General features: G+C 37.8%; 1 protein-coding gene across 2 annotated transcripts in view; it reads left to right on the top strand.

Moving 5' to 3' along the window:
* Window positions 1–21595, top strand: part of BMP5 (bone morphogenetic protein 5) — a gene marked incomplete at both ends in the record, with an annotated part of 49090 nt that overhangs the window by 18738 nt on the left and 8757 nt on the right. For both annotated transcript variants that reach the window (XM_079532942.1, XM_079532943.1), the window contains 3 exons: window positions 2643–2835; window positions 8421–8569; window positions 18847–19044. In XM_079532942.1, coding sequence (XP_079389068.1) covers window positions 2643–2835; window positions 8421–8569; window positions 18847–19044 — 540 coding nt within the window. The remainder of the gene's footprint in view (window positions 1–2642; window positions 2836–8420; window positions 8570–18846; window positions 19045–21595) is intronic.

The following is a 21595-nucleotide window of genomic DNA, read 5'->3' on the forward strand; positions in this document are numbered from 1 at the left end:
TTTGAAATTGCAATCCTTTCAGATGGCAATATTTTCTCTTCCTTGGGTATACATGGATACATAATATCTAAGTTAACTGTAATTTGGGGCTCAACAGACAAGGGCTATCAGTGTTCTTTCAGCAGTTGAGCTCATGAGCAGTAAGTGCTCACGAGAGAATCCCATCAGTGGTTATCGCACTGTGTCATAGAGGTTTGTGTCCAAATTGTAGTGTACATGGAGACAACTGCTTTTTCCAAACTAATGTTATTAATTAGAATGTACTTTGTAAGAAACTAGACAGAAAGAAACCTCAAACCCAAATAAAAACAGCTCAGGCCAGGAGTACTGGCGTTTAAAACTTTTATTCAGAGCCTAATTCTCCAGTGCTTACTCACAGTGAGTTGTGCTTAGTTACCCATGAAAGCTGGTAAATACTTGTTGAATAAATACTAATGCAAGATATTGTTGCTACATTAATTCTGGCTTTAATATATTTTTCATTTGCAGATTATGGACATAATCTATTCTACATTAGCTCAGCAACCCTCAGCTATAACATTAGAAACTTGTGGCAGACTATGCTAGAAAAATCCTCCACAGTTCAGTGCATTTGCATATGTTAATCTCTGCCAAGTTCTCTCAGAAATGAAAGGCTTTACATGCACATTAAAAAAAAGGCAAACAGACCCCAAACCTCAAGCTAGATCTCTGTGTATATCTCACAGCTTAGAGCTGAGCAGCAGAGCTGCTAAATAGACTGTATCCTGTTTCTCTTCAGTAGCAGCCCATTCATCTCCAGGTACAGAGCAGCCCGTTTACATGCTTCTGCCTCTTTTCTGTTTTACTTTTTCTGCATAGTGTAAGATGGCAAACCACGTAAACTAAATACACAGTTGAGCCAAGTAAACCTTGCAGCTAGCAGACAATTTTCCGTTTGTCAGCCAAGGGAAAGTTCATTTTCACTGAAGACAAAATGTTCTTATAACCTATCTATTTTATTTTTGGTGATTTGTAAGGCAACGTCCTTTTGGACACTTCCAAAAAAAATTCTCATGAAAACAAAGATAGTGAACATTTTTGAAAGGATGAATGTGAAGTGTTCTATAGGGCTCTAGCTAGATGGCCAAAGGTGACTGCTGCTCTGAAAAAAAAAGTGTAAAAAACTTTTGCTTCAGTGATTTTCATTTTAACACATCCATGACTGTGCCCTTAAACAGCAGCTCCAAAACATAGCATTTTCTTTCAGCACATTTCTGCTTCGTAAGACATGTGCATTATAATAACGCAAGCAGCAAATATATACAAACAGATATGCATTGTGTATGTAGATGAAATAGTGTCAGTGTACACACAGACATGAACATCTAAATATAAATACACTCTAATAATGAAGACATTTTATTGTTCATAAATATAAGGTAGTAATCTGTGCCTACAACTTTTCAGAACTCATGTTGTTCCTTCCCAGGATCTGAAGACAGTTATTACCAAAACTCAGTAGGAGAGCAGGAGTTGTATGAGGGAGCATTTACTGAAGCTGGGCGCAGTCACAAACCTTTAGCTCTGTGTGTCAGGCTTTGTCCACCATTAGTCAAATCAGGAGGAAAGTGAAACTTCACTGCTGCAGGGCCGGAGCACAACTTGTTTTAGAGGTCAGTGTTGCATTTCTAGGAAGGAAAACCGTGGATGATTTTCCCTTTTGCGTCTGTAAAATCTGGCGTTCATCCCATGAGATAGTAATCGGCCAGCACTGAGCCCTGTGGGTTCCCTTGCTGCATCAGAACAGATATTCCTTGGTGGGACTAGCACCTAACTCAGGGTCAGGACTGCAGCAGATACCTGAGCAACCAGTACAGCTGGTTCAATGTACAGGACAGCTGTACATTGAAGTCAACTTATATCCCCATCCACTCCTGACCTAGGGAAGAAAAAAATTAGTTGTTTTGGAACTGTGGTGTCATAAACATTGGCAGTGGCCCTGTGCGGCCACTGCCTCTCGAAGAGACCTCTCCAGCCAGGAGCAACCCTGCCCGTGCAGGGGTTCACCACTATTTTGCCTCTCAGCCCTGATTCATGGCTCCTTCTGACCGCTGGCATGATGAAGCCGATACCATTAGACTGCAGCATGTGTTAATTTACATGATGTGATTTATGCGATGCGACCATTTCTTGAATATATGATGTTGTAGTGCACTTTAGCACTACTTCAGAATTTGTTATTTTAAGAGGGAGTGATCAGCATTCCCCTCATCTGCCTAGATATTAGCGATGAGTAGCGCTTTCAAAAGGCATCTATTTCTCTGATATTACTGCTGCTGTGCTTGCAACTAAACTGAAGTCCTAAGTCCTTCTGCAGCTTTAAGTTTGTCCGTATTTCTAGTTACTTTACAACATGCCCTCTTTCAGCTTTTTTTTTGATATTCTTTCCACTCCGGCTTCTGGAATTTGTATAAAACCCACTGAGGGTTTTTCCTTTTGAACTGAAGACATTTGGCTTGTGGAATTTCCTTTAACTGGAAGTATGTCTGAGCTTGTGGTTTTATTATTTCCACAGTTTTATATTGTCCTGTTTGTTTACTCCTAAGCACGGGGAATGCTCCATTAGTCATGGGAAATCGGTATTCACCACTTTAATTTGCATTCAATTCTTTCTCTAACAGTTGAAAGAGACAAGGACTTCTCCCACCAGCGAAGGCACTACAAGGAATTTCGGTTTGACCTCACTCAAATCCCACATGGAGAAGCAGTGACAGCAGCTGAATTCCGGATATACAAAGATCGAAGCAACAGCCGGTTTGAGAACGAAACAATTCAGATTAGCATTTATCAGATCATCAAGGAGTATCCCAACAGGTATCATGTCGGCATGAGCATATTATGCCTGCAGTAATGTTCCAGATTTCTATCTGAATTTGAGAGGTGATAACTGATCATAAGCGTGCCCTTGGCAAGGCATTATTGCTGTCCCTGTGGTTTGTGTTGCATTAATTCCTAGGCAACGTCAACAAAAACTGAGCAAGAACAAAACTTATCTTCAACATAATTTATTCCAGGTTTATGGAGTTGCATTTCCAGCCTCACCAAACAGTCTGCCCATATACAGAGAGGGTGAGGGTTCATGTTTTCAGTGAACAAATGGTGGAATCATATGCACAGTGTAAGCGTCTGGATTTGGTAAATACACCATTTGCTGACACTGAGGTACTACAAGCCAAGATTCAGATAGTTCCTTACAGGCAGATAGACTGTTCAATTTTGCTGACTTTTGAAGGTTTTTTTTTCGCAAGCGTGTTTTAGTATTCTGCAGAATGTAACTGAAAGATTGAATCAGGCACTGCCTTTAAGATGACATACAGACACTTAACACTTGCTGTGTACAATAACTGGGAATTAAAACACATAGACATTACACATGAGCAAATCTCTGATCCTATGTTTGCGGAACAGCGTGGGACATATTTCCAGGACTGTGCAACAGCCATGTAAATGACCAGATTTGACAAGGCAAAGTAGATAAATATCCCAAAATTCCCATTAAAAAGTAGTAGCAATTCCAAGATGCTTCTGAAAAAAAAAATGGCATGCCCACAAAGTATTGGAGTTTCTACCTAGATTGGTGAAAATTTTAAAATTAAATTGTTTAATGTCTTTAATGTTTAAGCAAAGCGAGAAAGAAAAATTGTTATGAGTTAAATAAAAACCTCCCTCATCTTGGAACAGATAACACATTTCTATTCTGGCAATGTCTAGCAAAGGCAGCGGAAATGGTAGCAGAAACTTGCAAAGCATCAAACGCTCTATCATCAGGTAGCTCAAAGGCTGGGCCAGAGTTCAAATCTCTTTGCTGCTCACAGAACCCTGAGCTCGTACCTTCCAGGTGAGATCTCTGACCATCAAATTATAAACATTTTATGGCTATAAAGAGGAGTTGTTTTTTGTCAATGGAGCAGAACCAACAGAAGGGAAAACACTTATCCTTGCAGAGTATCTTCTGCTTTCTTACTACATTGTGCAGAAATAGAACAGTGCAGGATATTTTTTTTTCCTCTGTGCTTAACTTGCAAAAGTTCTGTTGTTGTAGGTTCCAAAAGAAACTTTTTGGAGGAAAGAATGAAACTGGAAGGAAAAAAAAAAATATATTTTTGAAGAGCATATGTCAGTGTTGGGATGTTGAAAGCTCTTTACTTGCAAAATCAACAGACGTTTTTTTAAAAACAAGTGGGAAAAGTTAGTTTTCTAATCCACTTTAATGGGTTTCTTTATTTGTATGTTTTTTTTCATTAAGTTGCTTCTATTTTATTTTAGAGAAGGCAAAGTCACTTACCCCTCTGAAGCAAGACGAAACTTTAATAAACATCTGACCTGTTAAATGACAGTTGTCCCTATGAAACCACTGAAGAATACTCACGATTTCTTTCAATATCTTATCTACTTTTCTAAGATAGTAAAATCACTATTTCTATTTATAAACATTTTTTAAAAATACGTATGTATTTCCATTCACTAGCCTAATAACCCCACGTGTTCAGATGGAATCATGATGTGGGAAGAGTACACATGCAATGACACACCGTCCATTGGCTTTTCCCTATTCTATCTAAGGAAACTTCAGACTTAGACTTATTAGACTTAGTCTTATTCAAGTGTTTCTCTTCAGTCTCCACTTATATATGCAGCATATGATGGCAAATGCTTTAATGTTGGGATTGGAGAAATCCACAACCTCATAACCTCTACAGTGCTCATATTTGAAACAAGGAACTTTTCCCACTTGCTTCTCAGTATCTCTGATCAGAAGAACTCCTAAGCATATTTTATCACTGCAATAAAGTTACATTATTTTTTGCCTTGGGATCCAGACTTCAGTAGCATTAGTCATGACATTGTCACCTCAGTTTTGTCCTATATCAAGACATAAGACTTTAGTTGTAAAATTTTCAGATTTAGGTGCAAATATTTCTGTAGCTATGGAGTGCTCCACACTCCTGCTAGTCATACCACAGCAGAACTGCTTAATTTGACCCTGGCCCTCCACCTTTCTTTGCTCTGAATGGGAAATGGGGGTGCCCAGTAGGATTATACAATTTGTTACGGGTTCTGCTGTGCTTTTGGGTAAGGCATGGTCAGGGTTTATGGGTTCTGTGTTGCAGTCTTTGTAGTTTCAGACATTTTTCTGTCTTTGGAGAAGCTGCTGAAATGCGTGCATTGAATTCATTCGGAGTTTGCTAAAATTACAGTCTTTGAGATTGAAATTTTCTGTTTGTTCTAAGGGAATATGTAAAGCATTGCCAATGGCAAGGCAACTTTTCTATTCAGCCCTGCCAATGTACTCCTACCCTGATCTTTTCTCATGACGAAAGTAATGTGCTCCAACAGGCCAAATCCTTGTTCATGATCTAATGGCAGCTAGCCACTAATTTAACTAAACCCCAAGGATTCTTCCCACATTAGGGAATCCTCAAGTGTCATTAAGATACTAGAGCAGCTTTCTGGAATGAGGCGAAAGGTGAAACCACATTATGGGGATGGCCTATTACATACTAGTAGTCATGTTTCGATCTGGTCAAAATCTTTGCTGGGTTTCAAGGAATTTAGAGATGGTTTATTTCACCTTCACTTTCCTGAATGACCCAGGAGATCTGGATCTTAGACGTTCTGCCCATAGCCTCTGCTGAAATTCTTGACTGTGGTAGCATTTCTGATGTAGGCAACTGGTCGTCTGAGTCCAGACTGTGATCAGTAAACTTAAACAGCCTCCAAAAAGGTAAAGCCAATCAGCTGTGTTCTGCGTGTATGTGTTCATTGTTGCATTTCAGGCTATTTACGACATAATGCACTACTTTTTTATTATGTGTTGTGGACTATTTTTAAATAGATTTTTTTTTTTTTTAAATTAGAGCCAAAATTTGCAGCTGTTTTTCATTTTAAATGTGATTGTTTTTTCTTCTTTCTCTTCATAGAATAAAGGAGAATTTAAAAATTGAAAATGTTGTGAAATGTGATAAGAAATTTCAGTGACATCAGCTAATGGTAGTATACTGAATCCAGAGCAATCACTGATTTTTGATAGGCCAGGCATTCACCCAGTATTTATACGAATTCTGAAATAAGTCATTATTTTTCCAACACGTATTTTTAATTTCTGTAGTAAATTACTGCTATGTGGCCTAAAACATTGGTGCTGATCTGGAGTCTTTTTTTCTATTTTACTATCTTCTCTTGCAAATCAGTTCTAATTTCCTCTAAGTACACACAGATAATTTTTAGTTTATTTGCCAAGCAAATGGGTACGAACAATCTGGCTGTTCGCGTCTGTTATCACAGCCAGATTCTTGCAGGAAGGTGAACATAACAGTGCCAAAGACAGAGTGATGTGAGTTTCTAGTGCCATACAAATAACTTCATGCTGTGAAGAGATCCTCGGGGAGAATTTGTTCTTTACGAGGATTTCTGGGTTACCCTGTTAGTAGTATTCTGATTCAGCATAAAGATATCGTACGCACTAACTTTTGAGAACTTTTTGTATCATTCACAGCAAAGTTTGGAGCTAAAAGAATATATATGGGAAAATAATTGTGTATTCCAGGAGGAGACAATAAAAACAAGAAATCATGGCACTGTAATATTGTAATACTTTATATTCCACATCGTTCTACACTTTCCTATTAAATTTACCAAATGGTACAAGAGATATTTACAAATAACTGTCATAAAGCCTGCTGCATTCAGAATCAAACTGTTCAGTTTTAAAGTTCGGATAAAACTGCTTATTAGAGAAAAAAATGGGCATTTAAGACTCCAGAGAGTACTATTTATGAGCTTGCGGTATGTTGTTAATTTCTTCAGTGCTAGAGTAGTTGGTCAGGCTCTTTTGAATTGTAAGACTGTTTTCATATTAGCTCTGGAGGGAGAAAGGTATGTTTTCTCCTTGTGTGGCCGTTCACACAGTTCTAGTGGAACACGAGCCATAAGAGCTCAGCAAATGATTATCCTGTAGAAGAAGGCAAAAAGGATGAATTTTAAAAAAGTTCCAACAATTTTCTTAAAAACAAATAAATAAATAACTAAAGATTCACTCATTGCTGCTGAGCTCTTTAACCTGATTCTGCAACTGTTTCTCACGTACAGGCAAACGTGCGCTTGTCTGAGCTCATTTGGTTTTATTTTCCCATGTGTTGAACTAACACAGTTTCAAGAGCTATACAAAATGTTTTTTCAGTATAAGAGCTTTTCAGTTCGTGTAAAGTGGTTAGTCTAGATAAAGCCGTAAATTCCTACCATGTCATTGTGATTAAGCAGACTGCGACTATTGCGACAGCAACATCATAATTCTAAATTCTCCTATGCGCAAAGCCTGTTCTTGCCGTCTCTCTTACCTCCTTAAACATACATTCATGCTGCCTGCAAGTTAACGGTACAACTCCAAGGTCTGTGTAAGCCAAGTTTGCCTTGACTTGTTCAGTCTAGATGCAGAGTAAAACATTTCTTCTTGTGCGCTGTTGTTTTGATTACTTTTTATGGCAGAGAAGGGAAAGGTTTATATAACAATAGACTTAAGTTTAAAAGGCACAATGGAGAAAACAGTTTTTAATAATGCATGCTGCTTTGTTGAAGTGTGTAAAGTGAAACTGATGAGAGTTAAATATCTTGTTTTTAGCATCGCTGTTGCCGTAAATTATTTGTAATGCAGATGTGGTTCTGGAAGCAATTGTTTCAGGAGATATGTGAAAACAGAACAAATAAATGATCCATGCTAAACATTTAGTAACACAATTATACGAACTCCCCTGAGTAGCCCTTCTAAATTACTGGAAAATTTCATGGGAATGAATTTGAGAATAAACCAGGGAACTGAGGGTTAAAATGTAATAAGTACATTACTGAATCAGTATATAATTTCCACTTTGATATATAGACTTATTTTCTAAACATCCGTATTAATATGAAATTGTCATATATTCATGTTTTGTTATATGATATCACTGCTGTCATATGTTATTGATAACAGATTCTTTTAGCCACACTATGCCTTTGAATTTTAGTTGAAATTTGAATGTGATTTTGACGTTTTTTGTCATTTACACTTGATGTTTTATAAATGTTAATGTTCCTGAGACATTCTGGTGCTGAAAGATGAATTCTTTATGCACAGTCTCAATTATATATTTTGTGCATTCATACCAGGAAACTAGATTTTTTACATTTTCCAGAACTGCAGTTTTCATATGCTGGATCGTTTCAGCAAGGCATCTGAGGGGAATACCTGTATTATACTTAACAATTATGTGTTGGCTACAGCATACGCTGTGCTGTGTCATGATGAGGATGTGTCGAAGGATTATTCATTTGGACTGGAGAAAGTTATTGTCAGCAAGGAAGTTAGGGAAAAAAAAATAGTAATATTTGAATGTCATAACTCTCTATTTTCTTTAACTTAGGGATGCAGACTTGTTCCTGTTAGACACAAGAAAGGCTCAAGCTTCTGATGTGGGCTGGTTTGTGTTTGACATTACTGTGACCAGCAATCACTGGGTGATTAATCCACAGAACAATCTGGGCTTGCAGCTCTGCGCTGAAACAGGAGACGGTAAGGCCGTAACTATAGCTTGTTGCTCTATATATGCTCTTGTCATCCTCTTGCTGTGAACCTTTTCTGGATTGGTGTTTTTCAACTCTACTGGGTGGCAATTCATGGCGGGTTTATGAATGAAGAACACAGTCTTGTCCTGATGTAGTCATGATCTGGAAACTATTTGTTGTTCTTAATTCTATAGAATATAGCAATTATAAAGCTAACTGAATCTAGTCAAATTAAATGAAATTTGGGATAAAAGCTCTAACATTAAAAATCAGGTTTGATTTTAATGTTCTTCCGTTGATGATTACCTACATACAGTCAGGAAGCTCAAGAAGATTTGGGGGATTTTTGGTTTATTAAGCTTCTAAAGATCCTTCTGAGGTGAAGTATGGAGAAAGCTATAAAACAGCTACAGGACTGGAGTGACTTCCTTGCCACTAATACTGACATTGGAAAAAGGTTAATAATGGGGTAATGTGGAAATTGATTTTCTATATTTCAAAAATTTTTTTTATTTCAAAACATTTTTACCTGAAATGTGTCAAAACTTTAAAATCTTTAACATTTTAATTAGCTAAAAAGTAGAAAGAATCTTATTAAGTCTGAATAATAGCCATGATATTTTAAGAACAATTTACTAGACTACTATATTATTTACAGTTATGCTGTTTATTAAAAAGTGAAAATGCATCTCAATGCAAGATAATATTTTAGAAGTGTTCTTTCTCAGATTTCTTTAAAAACTAATAAAAAGAGAATTATGTGCAATTTTTTTTCTGTGATGGTTCACTTAATCTGCGCTACTTTGCAAGCAAACTTTCAGATCTAGCTTTTTTGTTGAAAAGCTTTTTATGCCAAAGGTCAGGGGATCTGTGATGCCAGCTAATCTAAACCTTAGCTGACATAATGTTAATGAGTAGCAGAAGAAACCCTGGTGTAAGAATTAATATATTTTTTTTCTTCTTTCTTTGTTCTGGCTACGTTTCCTCATTGGTTTTGATCTGCATTTTCCCTCAGGCTCAGCTGGGCTGTGAACAAAGTCTCTCAGAATTTTCCGGCAGCTTCTTTGCCTGCTGGAGAGTTATGCAAAAACCTGCCATGGCCCGGAGTCCTCCGTTAGGCACAGTGTTCAGAAAGGCTTGAATCGCGGTGGCCAATTTCACTTAAAATTGCCCAGAAAGTTCAGATACAGCCAGCGGAAAAGGAAGACATTGATCCTAAGTAGGCCGCCATGTTGTTGCTGCATTCAACATGTCTTCAAATGCCCCGCACCTGGCTGTGGGCTGTGTGGGGAGGCAGCCTGGTTTGGTTAAGGCCAGTTTTAAACCCTTAAAATTTTGGAGAGGTGACACTTCCGTCAGGCATCCAAATGAGGTGGATTGGCTCCCGGCCAGTTTTCCTGCTCCAGAATAAACTCCATCCATGACTTTCTTTTTTTTTTATTTCTTCCAGGAGATTCAAATACAGAAATTCTTGAAAATTAAATATCCATGAAAGGCACTCATTAAGAAACCCTGGAACTAGCAAATTGTTGATTCTAGCCTCAAACTTATATTCCCTCAGTAAACAGCCAGAAAGTTTGTACAGTTAAAAGAAACTTTTAGGTTAATACACTGAAGAAATTGTAAATGAACAGTTTATATAAATATTTCCCCTGTCTTACTCCCAAGATCCAAAAGGTGATAGATAATTTTCTATTTTAAATACCAACGTCACAGGCAGGTTTACCTTCTTCACCTTGCTTATTTTAATTTCTCAACGCAGCTGCTGAAGAGAGGAGGGAATTCCCCTTTCCTCTCTTTCTGTTCCCCTTTTAGTTTATTCATGCAAGAAGACTGCCCTTCCTTATACGGACTAAAGTTTTCAAAGCTATTGGGAAGACCTGTGCTATACCACTTCAGCTTAGCATAAGGAAAATCATCCTTTTATGCTCTTACAATTTCGTTCTTAAAACTTTGTTTACTTTTATTGGGTTGCTGTTACTTCTGGAAGCTATTGGAAATACCAGCAGTTGAATGACACGTTTGTGTACAGAAAAAACATGAATTTTTATACTTAGTATGCAGTGGACTCTGTTTTCAACCCAGGGAACCCCACCCGCCTTGCCTCCAACCACTTCTCTTTGAATGCCCAAGGGAGTGATCAAAAGTAATGGAAAAATCTGCCATTGGCTCAGAGGAACTTCAGGCCATGAGGGTCTGAGGCACCTTTCTTCATGCCCTCGGCTATCTATAGAGTTAATGGGAGGTACAGGAATTGTGTCCCCATAACTGGAGAGACATTTATGATAAGACCTAGACCATGAACCTTTCTGTTGCAACAGACCATTAAACTAAATACTAAATTGGATTCCATTAAGTCAGAAGATTCATGTTTAGTGTATTCACTGGGGCACTGGCCAATAGTCTGTAAATATGTACTCATTTTTTCAGATTTATTCACAGAGCACTTTTAAATAGGGAAAAGGTAATTACTGAGACTCCAGGGTGCTACTATATTGTTATCATTATCATTGATAATAATCTTTCTTATAGTTATCTTTCAATGAGTTTTTAAGCAATTACTTGTAGAGATACATTTCTTTGGTGAAAGGTACATCCCTGAAGAAGGTACATCAATAATAATAATGTCTAAATGAGGAATTAAAAAAAAATGGAGCCATTTAATACAACAATGTGATTAAAAAAAAACCAACAACAACAAAACAAAACAAAAAAACCCCCACAAACCCTTGGAGAATGTCTGGTTGTTGTAATTCATATTTTTTTCCTTTTAAAAATGCTGAAAAAGTACAAAAAGCCACATGACATCGGAATGCATTTTCTTTTTTTCTTTGAGACAGTATTTGGTATCATACGCACCATTTTAGCATGGAATGTAGACTTTTTCTCTTAATGGGACATTTTATTTTGAACAGTAAGAATAAAGATTTGCATGACACATATGGAAGCTGTCAACATATAATGCACTGTTTCCCTGGGGCTGTGGTAAATTAAGGATCAGGTTTTTTTGATTCTCTTTTTTAATGTCTCCTCAACATTCTGCAGCATCTCCTTTGGCCAGTTCCCTCCTTTTGACACCAAAACTCTCCATGGTGTTTAAAACGAGAGGTGATCATTTTCACACTGATGGAAATGTGGGTGTTAGATGAATTACAGCATAAAGTCAATGCAGATGCAGAAACAATTTGAAAAGCTCTATGTGACGCTTTTTCTCTATGTATACCATATGCCTCCTAAGACTTAAAACATGTTCCAGTGAATCAGCACCTTTGTATTAACATATTTATAATTAGCCATCACTTCTAATGGAGGAGTACAAAAGCTGCAGGAGTTTTCCTGTTGCCGTTTCTCTCATTGCTGAGGAGAACTTAGCATTGCCTATGGAAAATGGGAAAGGAAGAAAGAGCGTAACAATGACACGGATCTCAATACAACGTTCTGGGTAACAGTAGGCATGTATTTCTGTGCCTTTTCCTGAATCACTTTGCCTTGTACTTCATCAGGCTGTGCATCACATGGGAGAAACTGGGACTTTCCTTGAGAAGTCCAAGTTGATTAAGATGACTTCTATCAACATGTAGTCCTATAGCAAGTTTCCTTAGGCTTTCTTACTGTTCGAGGTAGGCAGGAAACAACAATCCTCAGCTTCCTGACAGCTTCTTCAGGTATTTATTTTTTCCTCAGAACAAAGAGAAACTAGAACAAAAATAGGTTTCTTGATCCAAATGAAGTCTGGGGAAAGCCAAGTCTTTCTCCAGTGCATATTTGGGAATACTACTGCATGTTCCCCATGGAAGGGGGCTTTGCTCCTACTCCTGCAGGAAATACTCCAACAGTAATTGGGGAGATGCTAGGAGACATATTTTTGTATCATCTCATCTGAGGCTGGGCCTTTCAAGGTCCCTATCTTCTGTGAAGCCTTCAGAGAGGAAGCATGAACATATTACTTTCCACCAATAACAACCTGTGCCAGCACCGTGGCTTTTTCAGGCAGTAGGCTGCTTACTTTCACACTGGCCTTGGCATCACTTTTACAACATTCAACATTATCACTCTCATCCCAAGGTTGCCCCAGGTCAGTCTTGGCACCTACCCACATGACCACAGTAGCTGGCACGTCCTCCAGAGGACACTGTTGTGTTGTTCCACTCAAGTCCCTTAGTGGAACTGATATTTACAAGGCAAAACATCAGAGTAATTTCACCTTCATTAGTGTCCTTATAGGGAGGGGAATTTAGGCTATATATATATATATATGGACTTTGGCAGGCAATAGCTCTGCCTAAATTCTGAGCCATCTGGAAGCCATATAGCCATGTTAGCACAGCACTGAACCCGAGCTAATATATCCTGCCCCTCAGCAGGTTTTATTAGCTTGGGCTCGAGCACTGCCTAAGTACAGCTACATGAGTTCTGGTTCAGAGCTGACTTTGGCCAAAGTTATAAGAGTAAATTAAACATGCTCGGGAATGCTGTGGGGCACTGAGCTCTGCTGGTGTAAAATGAGCCAGAGAGATGACTCTCTTAGACTCCAAAACAGGGCAACTACATAGAAGTTGCCCCTGGGAGAGCCTGGGGACAGTGCCACTAGGGACAGTGGGACAGCTGATACTGGCCACAAGTACGCAGCAGCACACTGACACCCAAGCAGACGGGACAGTTCATCTCCAGTACCTGGAGGTGAGCCTGGACACCCCGTAACTTAATCCAGTAAGTGTAAACCATGTTTCCAGCTGGGTCAGAAGTACCACGAGCATCTGCTTGTAACAGGCAACGTAACCATCCCATGTTAGTATGGGCATGCTTACTGAAAGCAGGAGTGTTGAAGAGGTGGGATGTGCCAACAGTGCATGCTGGTCCTGATCCTGCTGGCATAGCTATGCAACAATCCTCCGCCAGCCTCCCCTGTCAGATGAAGGATACATGTGCTTCTAAGCTCCAGTAGTTGAGTTAGTAATTAGTGTTGGTCCTCAGATTCATTTAGAATGTTTTTAAACTTTTATTCTTTGGTGAATGACTAATTAATCTAATCTCTCCTTGTTTTATTGTCTTCCTGAACATATTTTTAACCGGAGAAAACCCCTTGGACTCCTACAGACGGTTCACGGCTTAAGTACATTAAATTGAAAGGATAAATCAAGTACTTAGGAAACATATTTGTGTATGATTAGATTCGATTTCTTGCATAAACATGCACAGTACTGCCACATTTTGCAGCATATCATGGTTCCTAACATGTTCACAAATAATCCCACATGCTTTCTTCAAGAGCTTTATGAATTACCAATATCAACACAAAAAGGTATGGAAAATTCCTTCAAATAAACAGAATAAAACTAACATTTTAAAGATTTTAGTACCAAAAGCAGGATCTTTAGTTTTGACTAAAGCTGAAAAGCCGAGGAAATGCACAGCAGACCATCCAAGACCACCTATTTTTCAGAATTCCTTGAAGAGTTCAGGGAGCAGAGAAGTCTATAAAACACATGAATCTTGTTTCAAAAGCTGTATTTTATATCCATCTAGATAAATGTTTCCAACAAAAGGAAAAATTTGCTTAACAGCTTACGGAGATAATACAGTAGAGAGGGTATGAGTTGTAGTATTGGGGATATCTTCCTTATAAATGGGCCATCATACTTGTGTTGTTAGCTTTTATCTTTTTAAAATAAATTTTCATTTAAGCTATTTTACAGCTGATCCCTACCTCTATTCTTTTGATTCTGTGAAATCCCATTGCTCTCAAGAGCACTGTTTAGGCATGAGAAATCAAGCAAATTTCTGTCTAATTTTGGAAACTACCTGATGATCTTTCCGAGTCGGAGCCTCAGGAGTTTTTGCTCAAATATCAGATGTTATTGGATCCTCTGTACTCAGAGTCTTTCTCCAAGAGGCCTTCCCCTATCCTTATTGCAGAGATTACTCTCCACAAGAAGTGAACCATAGATGTGATGTTGGAATGCTTTTGTTTGGTTTTGGATTTTTTTCTAGCAAATCAGAAATGAATTCCCAGCGTCACTGAAGTTCTCAATTCTATCTACAAATATGTAAGACTATTACCAAAATAACTACTGTGACCTAGAAGTAGTGGTTAATCTGTAAAATGTGTTTTGTGGCTTGTCGAACACTTTTGAAAGTAAATAAGTGCTTGTTTTTCATAACAAAATGAGTGGTTTGTTGCAGTTCTATGACTCAGGACAAAATAATGGATCTTGGACTTACTCATTGTCCTGTGCTGCCAGTGTAAATCTGGCCAAGATGCATAATGGCTGAAAGCTCTTGCAAAATTAGTGTCTGCTAAGTGCCTTACATAAAATATATACTGCCTGAGGAAAGAGAGCCAGGTCACAAATCTCACCACTGTCACTGGCATCCACACTGGTGATCTCAGAAAAAGTCAGGATTTTGAATGTCATGAAGAACGTAGTGATCTCTCCAGGTCAGGATTCTGAGACAGATTGTTTCTGAAAACTTGAAGTGTTCTTGCAATTCTGTTTGGAGCAGCTGGGGGGAAAATGAATTTTTAAGATGGAACTCAATCAGTTTACTAAAGGAGTTGTGTGCTGCAACTGCGTGTGACAGCAGAAAACTACACACAGGAGTCCCCCAGCAAATCACTCCAGAGTGCTGATCCTGTGGGTAAAAAAAACTTATGAAATTGTCAGGATTGTTGAGGAACTACCTTTAAAGCTGATTTTTTTGAAGCAGCTATTCCTTTATAATAAGGAGTCATAATGTTAAAAGGCAAATAATATTCATTCAGTTCAGTTACTCAGCCTGGAACTTCCATACAACCTTTTCTGTAAACTGCTAAGGGCACTTTACTATCAAGTAGAAAAAATGCCAAAAGTTTAAATGCCAAGTTAAACAAACACATCTTGCCAAGGACTCAAAATCATATGAATAAGGACGAAGGAGTTCAGCAGATTTGGGACACAGTGCTTTAAATGATTTTTTACTCTCCAATATACCTGTCAATATGGAGAAGAGACAATAAATTCTCATAGCAAGACTGAGAAGCACATGCCAGAATGAGAGGAATATGAAGGCTCTGGACTGCTCCTGCATGAAATCTATCTGTTGCAGTTATTTATTTTTGCTAGGTGTAGTGCAAGTGCAGTGGTTAGGTTCAGTAAAGTTGACTGCTGGTTGCTTACAAAGTGTCTACGGGCAAAAAAAAAAAAAAAGATAATTGTAATGTTCAGATTAAAAATATGATAGAAGTATAAAAGAAAATTATTTTGGAATGCTTGCAGATATTTGATTCTTTGGAAACACCTGATTAGCAGAGATATACTTTGCCTTTTTGGTTTTACCAGCTGAGTGAAGCCATCAGGGAAGATGTGGGTCTGCATAAACCACTCAGTTGATTTTAGAAAATACTGGCCAAGTATTCCAGTATGGAACAACTGTGCTGGAGACACCTCAATTTCTAGTTGTCCTTGAAGCCAAGAGAAAGATTTTCCAAATGTTACTAGAAGTGATAGACTAAAAAAATGAAGCCCATCAATGCTTCTTGCTACAAAGACCAGTTCATGTTAGGGTAAGACTTTTTTACAGTATTCTGAAACCCATGCTGTAGAGAAAGGTGCATTCTACAAGGGTATGGCTTGGAGATGGAGTTCCTGCTATGGCAGAGCTCTCGATGCTTTTCAGAGTTGGGATACTTCAAAATATCCCCTCTTCAGAAATAGACAAAGCTTTTTGTTCTTAGCCTGAACAAGATCTCCCCAGTGTCCCACCTACACACTTTTTTCCCTTTTTTTAAAAATTTTCTTTAAATAAAGGATAGATGTTCTGTAAATGCAAACTTTCTTTTGCACAGAAGCTACCTAAAATGAGACAACATATGTGGTTTGCATTTCCAAACTAAACAGAGATCCTCCTCGGAAGAAATATAATGTCTCAAGGGTAATGTATATTTTGATTGCTTTGTCTTCTGAAAGTTAGAATTAAGCTAAGGTATATGATAAACTGAGAGAGAAGAGTTTAATGACAAACCCACTGAAGTCAGTATAAGTTTTCCTTTTGACTTCACTAGAAGCAGATTCAGTATATACACTATTCATGAAGTGAAAAAAAATGAATCCTAAAAACTCTGGCTGGCTGCTTAAAAGATCAAGCAAATAAGGGAATAAAGTCACATAAACTGTTTCTCTGTGTAAAAAGGCTGTGGGTTACAGGCTTAATTTTTTATGGTATATCTCTATACCCTGAATAACTAAGTAAGCCCTAACTTGTGGAATCTTAATAGCCATCTCATTGCTGAAGTTTAAAGGAAACCCAGAGGAAACTTAATAATATTAAAAGTTGTTTTAAAGGGAGTTCACATTGGTTTGAAGGATATTTTGCTTCGCACACAATATCCACCATTGTAAATTCAGAGAACCTAGATTTAAATTCGGAAAACCTACACAGATCTTTACAGCCCTCAGTATATAAATCTAATAGTATTCTTAAAATGTCCACCAGTGAGGTATTAATCTCTTAGAGATAAAATTAAAATTCTGAAAGTCATTGGAACAAAAAATAAAGAAAAATAATATAAATATTCCCTCTAGAAATGAGAGGAAACTTGGAACTTTGTGGTAAGAGGTTGGTTTGTCCATGAATTGCAATGAATAAAGAATAGTCTGTACAGTTTTTCATATCTGACTTGCGACAGAAGATTTGAAAATATAGAAATTAATGTTGCTGAATTATTTAATAGTTATGTAAATAAATACATGAAAAGAAGAATTAAAGAAATACAAGGCTAAAAAGCCATTTAAAATGAAATCAGAAGCTTCAACAAATATATTTTTCCCTTGCAGTCAGAAAAGTAATTATCAAAATTGTTCTGAATATGTTGCCAATTACTCTACTCCATAACTGCTAACTTTCTCAGTTCTTCTCCTGCCTTTGCTGGGCTCTCTGTCACTGGAAACATCTTAAACCAATTTAAAGTGCTACACCTGAATAAACATGTTGTAAAAGTGTTTATGTATTGAAGTGGGTCAGTTCAAGGTATGGTATTTGGCTGGAACTTCTAATTTCTCTTTTTACTGCAAAAAGGCTGCCAGAAGGAGGAAGTCTGAGCTGAATTAATACATTTGTTACAGTGGAAGTAGAATGGAAACTACTTTAACCACAAATCAAACTGCCTCTTTCATTTACGCCAGTGATAGAGTTTTTCTAAGAAATATAGACTCTGGCGTACAGCCACTGTACGTTTGTGTTTGAAAAGGAAACCTATATGCTTATTTCTATAAGGCCGATTCCTATGCTTATTTGTAAGTTCTTTTTCAGGGTGAAGGAGCTAACAGTGTTATAGGTTTGTGGGGCAGATGCTCCTTTGTTGTCCATGTGACAACCTTTCCAGGCAGCTTAGCAGAGTTCCCAGTATAGTGATGCTGTGCGGGCGGTGCCAGTGCCCGCACCTCCCATTTAAAAGACCTCCGTGTCCCCCACCCAGCACAGCTGCACAGCTTCACATGACACTGTCTCATTTTCTGATGGTTGAAGGGCTCTGCATAATACACATACGCACAAAAGCATTTATGCTGCCAAAATAAATTCTGTTAAGAGCAAGGGTTTATTTGCTAAAATGTCACTGATGCAATTTCAGTGAGTTGTTTTGCTTTCTTTTCTTTTACGGAGGTTCAGATCCTATAATATAGTGAGGTTACCACACAGTCCTGGCTGAACAAATATCTTAAAGAAATATGCACATCTCTCGGGAACAGAACCAGAGTCAATATTGTCCATATTTCAAATCCTGTTCTCTGGAGTGACTGAACTCCTTCCTACCTTTACTACTGAATGAACATCAGTTTGAGTAACACTGTACGATATTTGTTTTTAAAGTAGAGGTATATTTATTACCCACACTTCTCTTTGCTGCATACTTGCTTTGGGGATATAGGGTTTCACATCTGACACCCAAATGATGCAAAAACTAGATGACCGCATTACATTATCCTTTTGGTAGCCTATAGACTTTAATGGGCCTCATTATTTTTTTACTTCTATAGATGTGTACAAGAGACTGAATTAAAATATCAGTGTATTGAATAAGATACGTAGTATACGGAGACTATAGTCTTATGCAATGACAAACTACTTGAAAGCAGTTGAATTGTTGAATTTTTTTGCCTTTTAAGTTTTCTTCAGCAAAAGGATTTTTTCAGGATTGTGGACAGAATTCTTATCGTGCTTCAGTCAGAGGTGGAACTCCCACTGTGGCTTCAGGAGGGGCAGAACCACACCTCATATATGCAACTTACAATTTCCATTGCTTTATAGGTCGAAGTATCAATGTTAAATCTGCTGGCCTGATTGGAAGGCATGGGCCTCAGTCAAAACAGCCATTCATGGTTGCGTTCTTCAAGGCAAGTGAAGTGCTTTTCCGTTCTGTCCGAGCAGCCAACAATAAAAGGAAAAACCAGAACCGCAACAAATCCAGTAGTCATCAAGAGTCTTCTAGGATGCCAAGTGTTGGGGGTAAGACAAAACTACTAGTCTCTGATTTACTAGTCTCTTTACAGTAGTTATGGCACTTGCTCAAATGTGGTGGAGTCACAGCTGGTCATTGTCTGAACTGCTGGAAACTGTTCCTGCTCTATTTCTGTCTGTCTCCACAGCTTTCCTTAAACCTCTTTTGTTATGTCAGCCGTGAACATGATCTAGCTTGTGTGAGTCAGTTCACCTGTGTGTATCATGGGTTCTTGACAATGTATTTTGGAAAAGGTGGTATACGAGCTTGAAACTTGTCCTGTGTAACAGGCAGCTGGATGAGATCCTTGCTGCACGTGAAAATGAGGCAGAGAGAGGGCTGTCCCCCAACTGCTTCGTGAGAACAGTAGTAGTTCTTCATTAGAGTCCAGAATAAATTATTTTCCAATTCTTTCCTGAAATGCTCTTTTCATCTAGATGGTAAAGTCACTTTCTAAATATTCTCTCTTTTGACCAAATAACTCCACTTTTCAGGGACAGGATGTGAAAATGTGTCTTTGTAGAAGTGTGGCAGATCTAGTACCAGTATATCAAAACCTCAATGCAGATGCAATTCTTAAGCTCCACCTATAAGCAAGCAAATTGGTATCTTGCTGTGGAAAGAATTCAGCCTCGGAGTGAAACTCAACTATTTGTGAACATTCACTATGAACATTATGCACTACTTTAGCCCATCTCAAAACCTCAAAAACAAATGGCAGATTAGAGACCCCACTCATGGAATGTGTAAGCCCTTCCCTGATCTGCTGTACAAGGATAACAGCCTTAACAACCACAAATTGCTATTAAACTGGTAAGGAAATCATAGAAATCACTTCAATAATCTTTCACAAGTAAATCACAAGGTTTACCTAGTGATCTACAGGAACTAAACATCACTTTAAGTTTAAAATGAATATTAAAATATATTCTGAAATAAAAGTTTTTACTTGCAGTGTTTGTTACCACTTCAGTAGTGTACTCAGTTTTATTTATGTGTAACTTATACGTAGGAAAAATACATACTGCTTTTCTATTTACAGTGGTGGACTTGGAACATAGGGATTTCTGAAATACCTACCTTAGAGGCAGGCATATGTTCCCTTTTGATTATCCTAGGTTTTGTAAAGCCCCTGACATTTGTAAAGGCACCGGGAATATCTGTTTACAACAACAGTTGTGTTTTTGTTATTTACCTGCTGATTTACCTCCTCATGCAAGACATAGTTAAAGTAAACGACACACTGATGGGCAAAAGTTACCATGTGATAGAGGTCGTTGTTTGCACACTTATTCCACAACCTAGTATCTACTGCATTTTAGTCAGACTTCCACAGTGAAAAAGGAAGCTAAATGTTATATAACCAAAGCCAGATAGATACGCTGCCATTTACATGTCACAGAATTCAATTATATTTTTCTTTGCATGCTAATCCCAAATTTACTTTGGCCCTTCCTTTTCTCTTCACTTTTCTCTTTTTGCTCTCCATCTTCTTCTGTTTTTTTTTTTTGTTTGTTTGTTTGTTTGTTTTTGTTTTGTGTTTTTTTCCTCTCTTCTTTTTGGCCCTTTCTTTCTTCCCCTTTGCCTTTTGTCTTTTTTATCTCCTTTCTTTCACATGTTTCTGGACTCAAGCAAATATCTTTACTATAGTCTCAGTACATCAAAAAGGACAGCCATTCTAGGCAGCTCAGTTCTTCCACTAGAAAACACATTTTTGAAGTATTCATGAGGATATACACAAACGCAATATGGAGAAAATAAAATCTACATGCATCAGTTATTCTAGTAGCTGGGCAGATGTTCACAGATTTGGCATCAGGATCCTCCTACTACTAAAATCTTCAAAGGAACATGAGCTCCATGTAGCACATTCATACTGCACCTGCCTGCTATGCACAAAGGATTAAAGTGTTTATTACTTACCCAGTTATATTGTGGTTGATGGAGCTGCAGTTAAAAGGAAAAAAATAAAACACGTCAAAACTAATGAATTTTTTTTCCCAAAGTGCTTCAAAAACTCTACCTTGAAATGAAGTCTGGCTTTATTTTCTCCTTTTGAATGTTACCTGAATTGAATTACTGTGGAATTAGGCACTAGAAAATATCCATATTTAAATAAATAATGATGATTCATACTATGAAGTTCCACAGTAAACCTACATAATATTTTGTCATGAGCAAGGACTGATCAAGAGTTCTTGATTAAACTAAAAGCATACAGTTTTTTGAAAACTCTTAATGTCTTAGAGTGTCCTGCCTTGCTTCCAGTGGCTATTCCAGAAAGACACAGAACTTCTACAGGATGTGGGCATATATTTTGACCCTATGTACCATGGGGCAACTGTGGATATCTGACATGGCAGCAGGTAACTAACTACTTGTGGAGAACTGAGCTGAACCTTTAATGCCTATCAGTCCATTAAGACCTAGAAAAATGTCACAGAAAAAAAGATAGTATTTATCATTAAAAAGGAAAGAGTATTTGGGTATTATAGCTTAGAAAGCGCAATTTACCACAAATTATTTAATATTGCAAATGTTTATGTCTTGACTTGTGAA

This window comes from Tetrao urogallus (genome assembly GCF_951394365.1).
Source record: "Tetrao urogallus genome assembly, chromosome: 2".
NCBI classification, from domain to species: Eukaryota; Metazoa; Chordata; class Aves; order Galliformes; family Phasianidae; genus Tetrao; species Tetrao urogallus.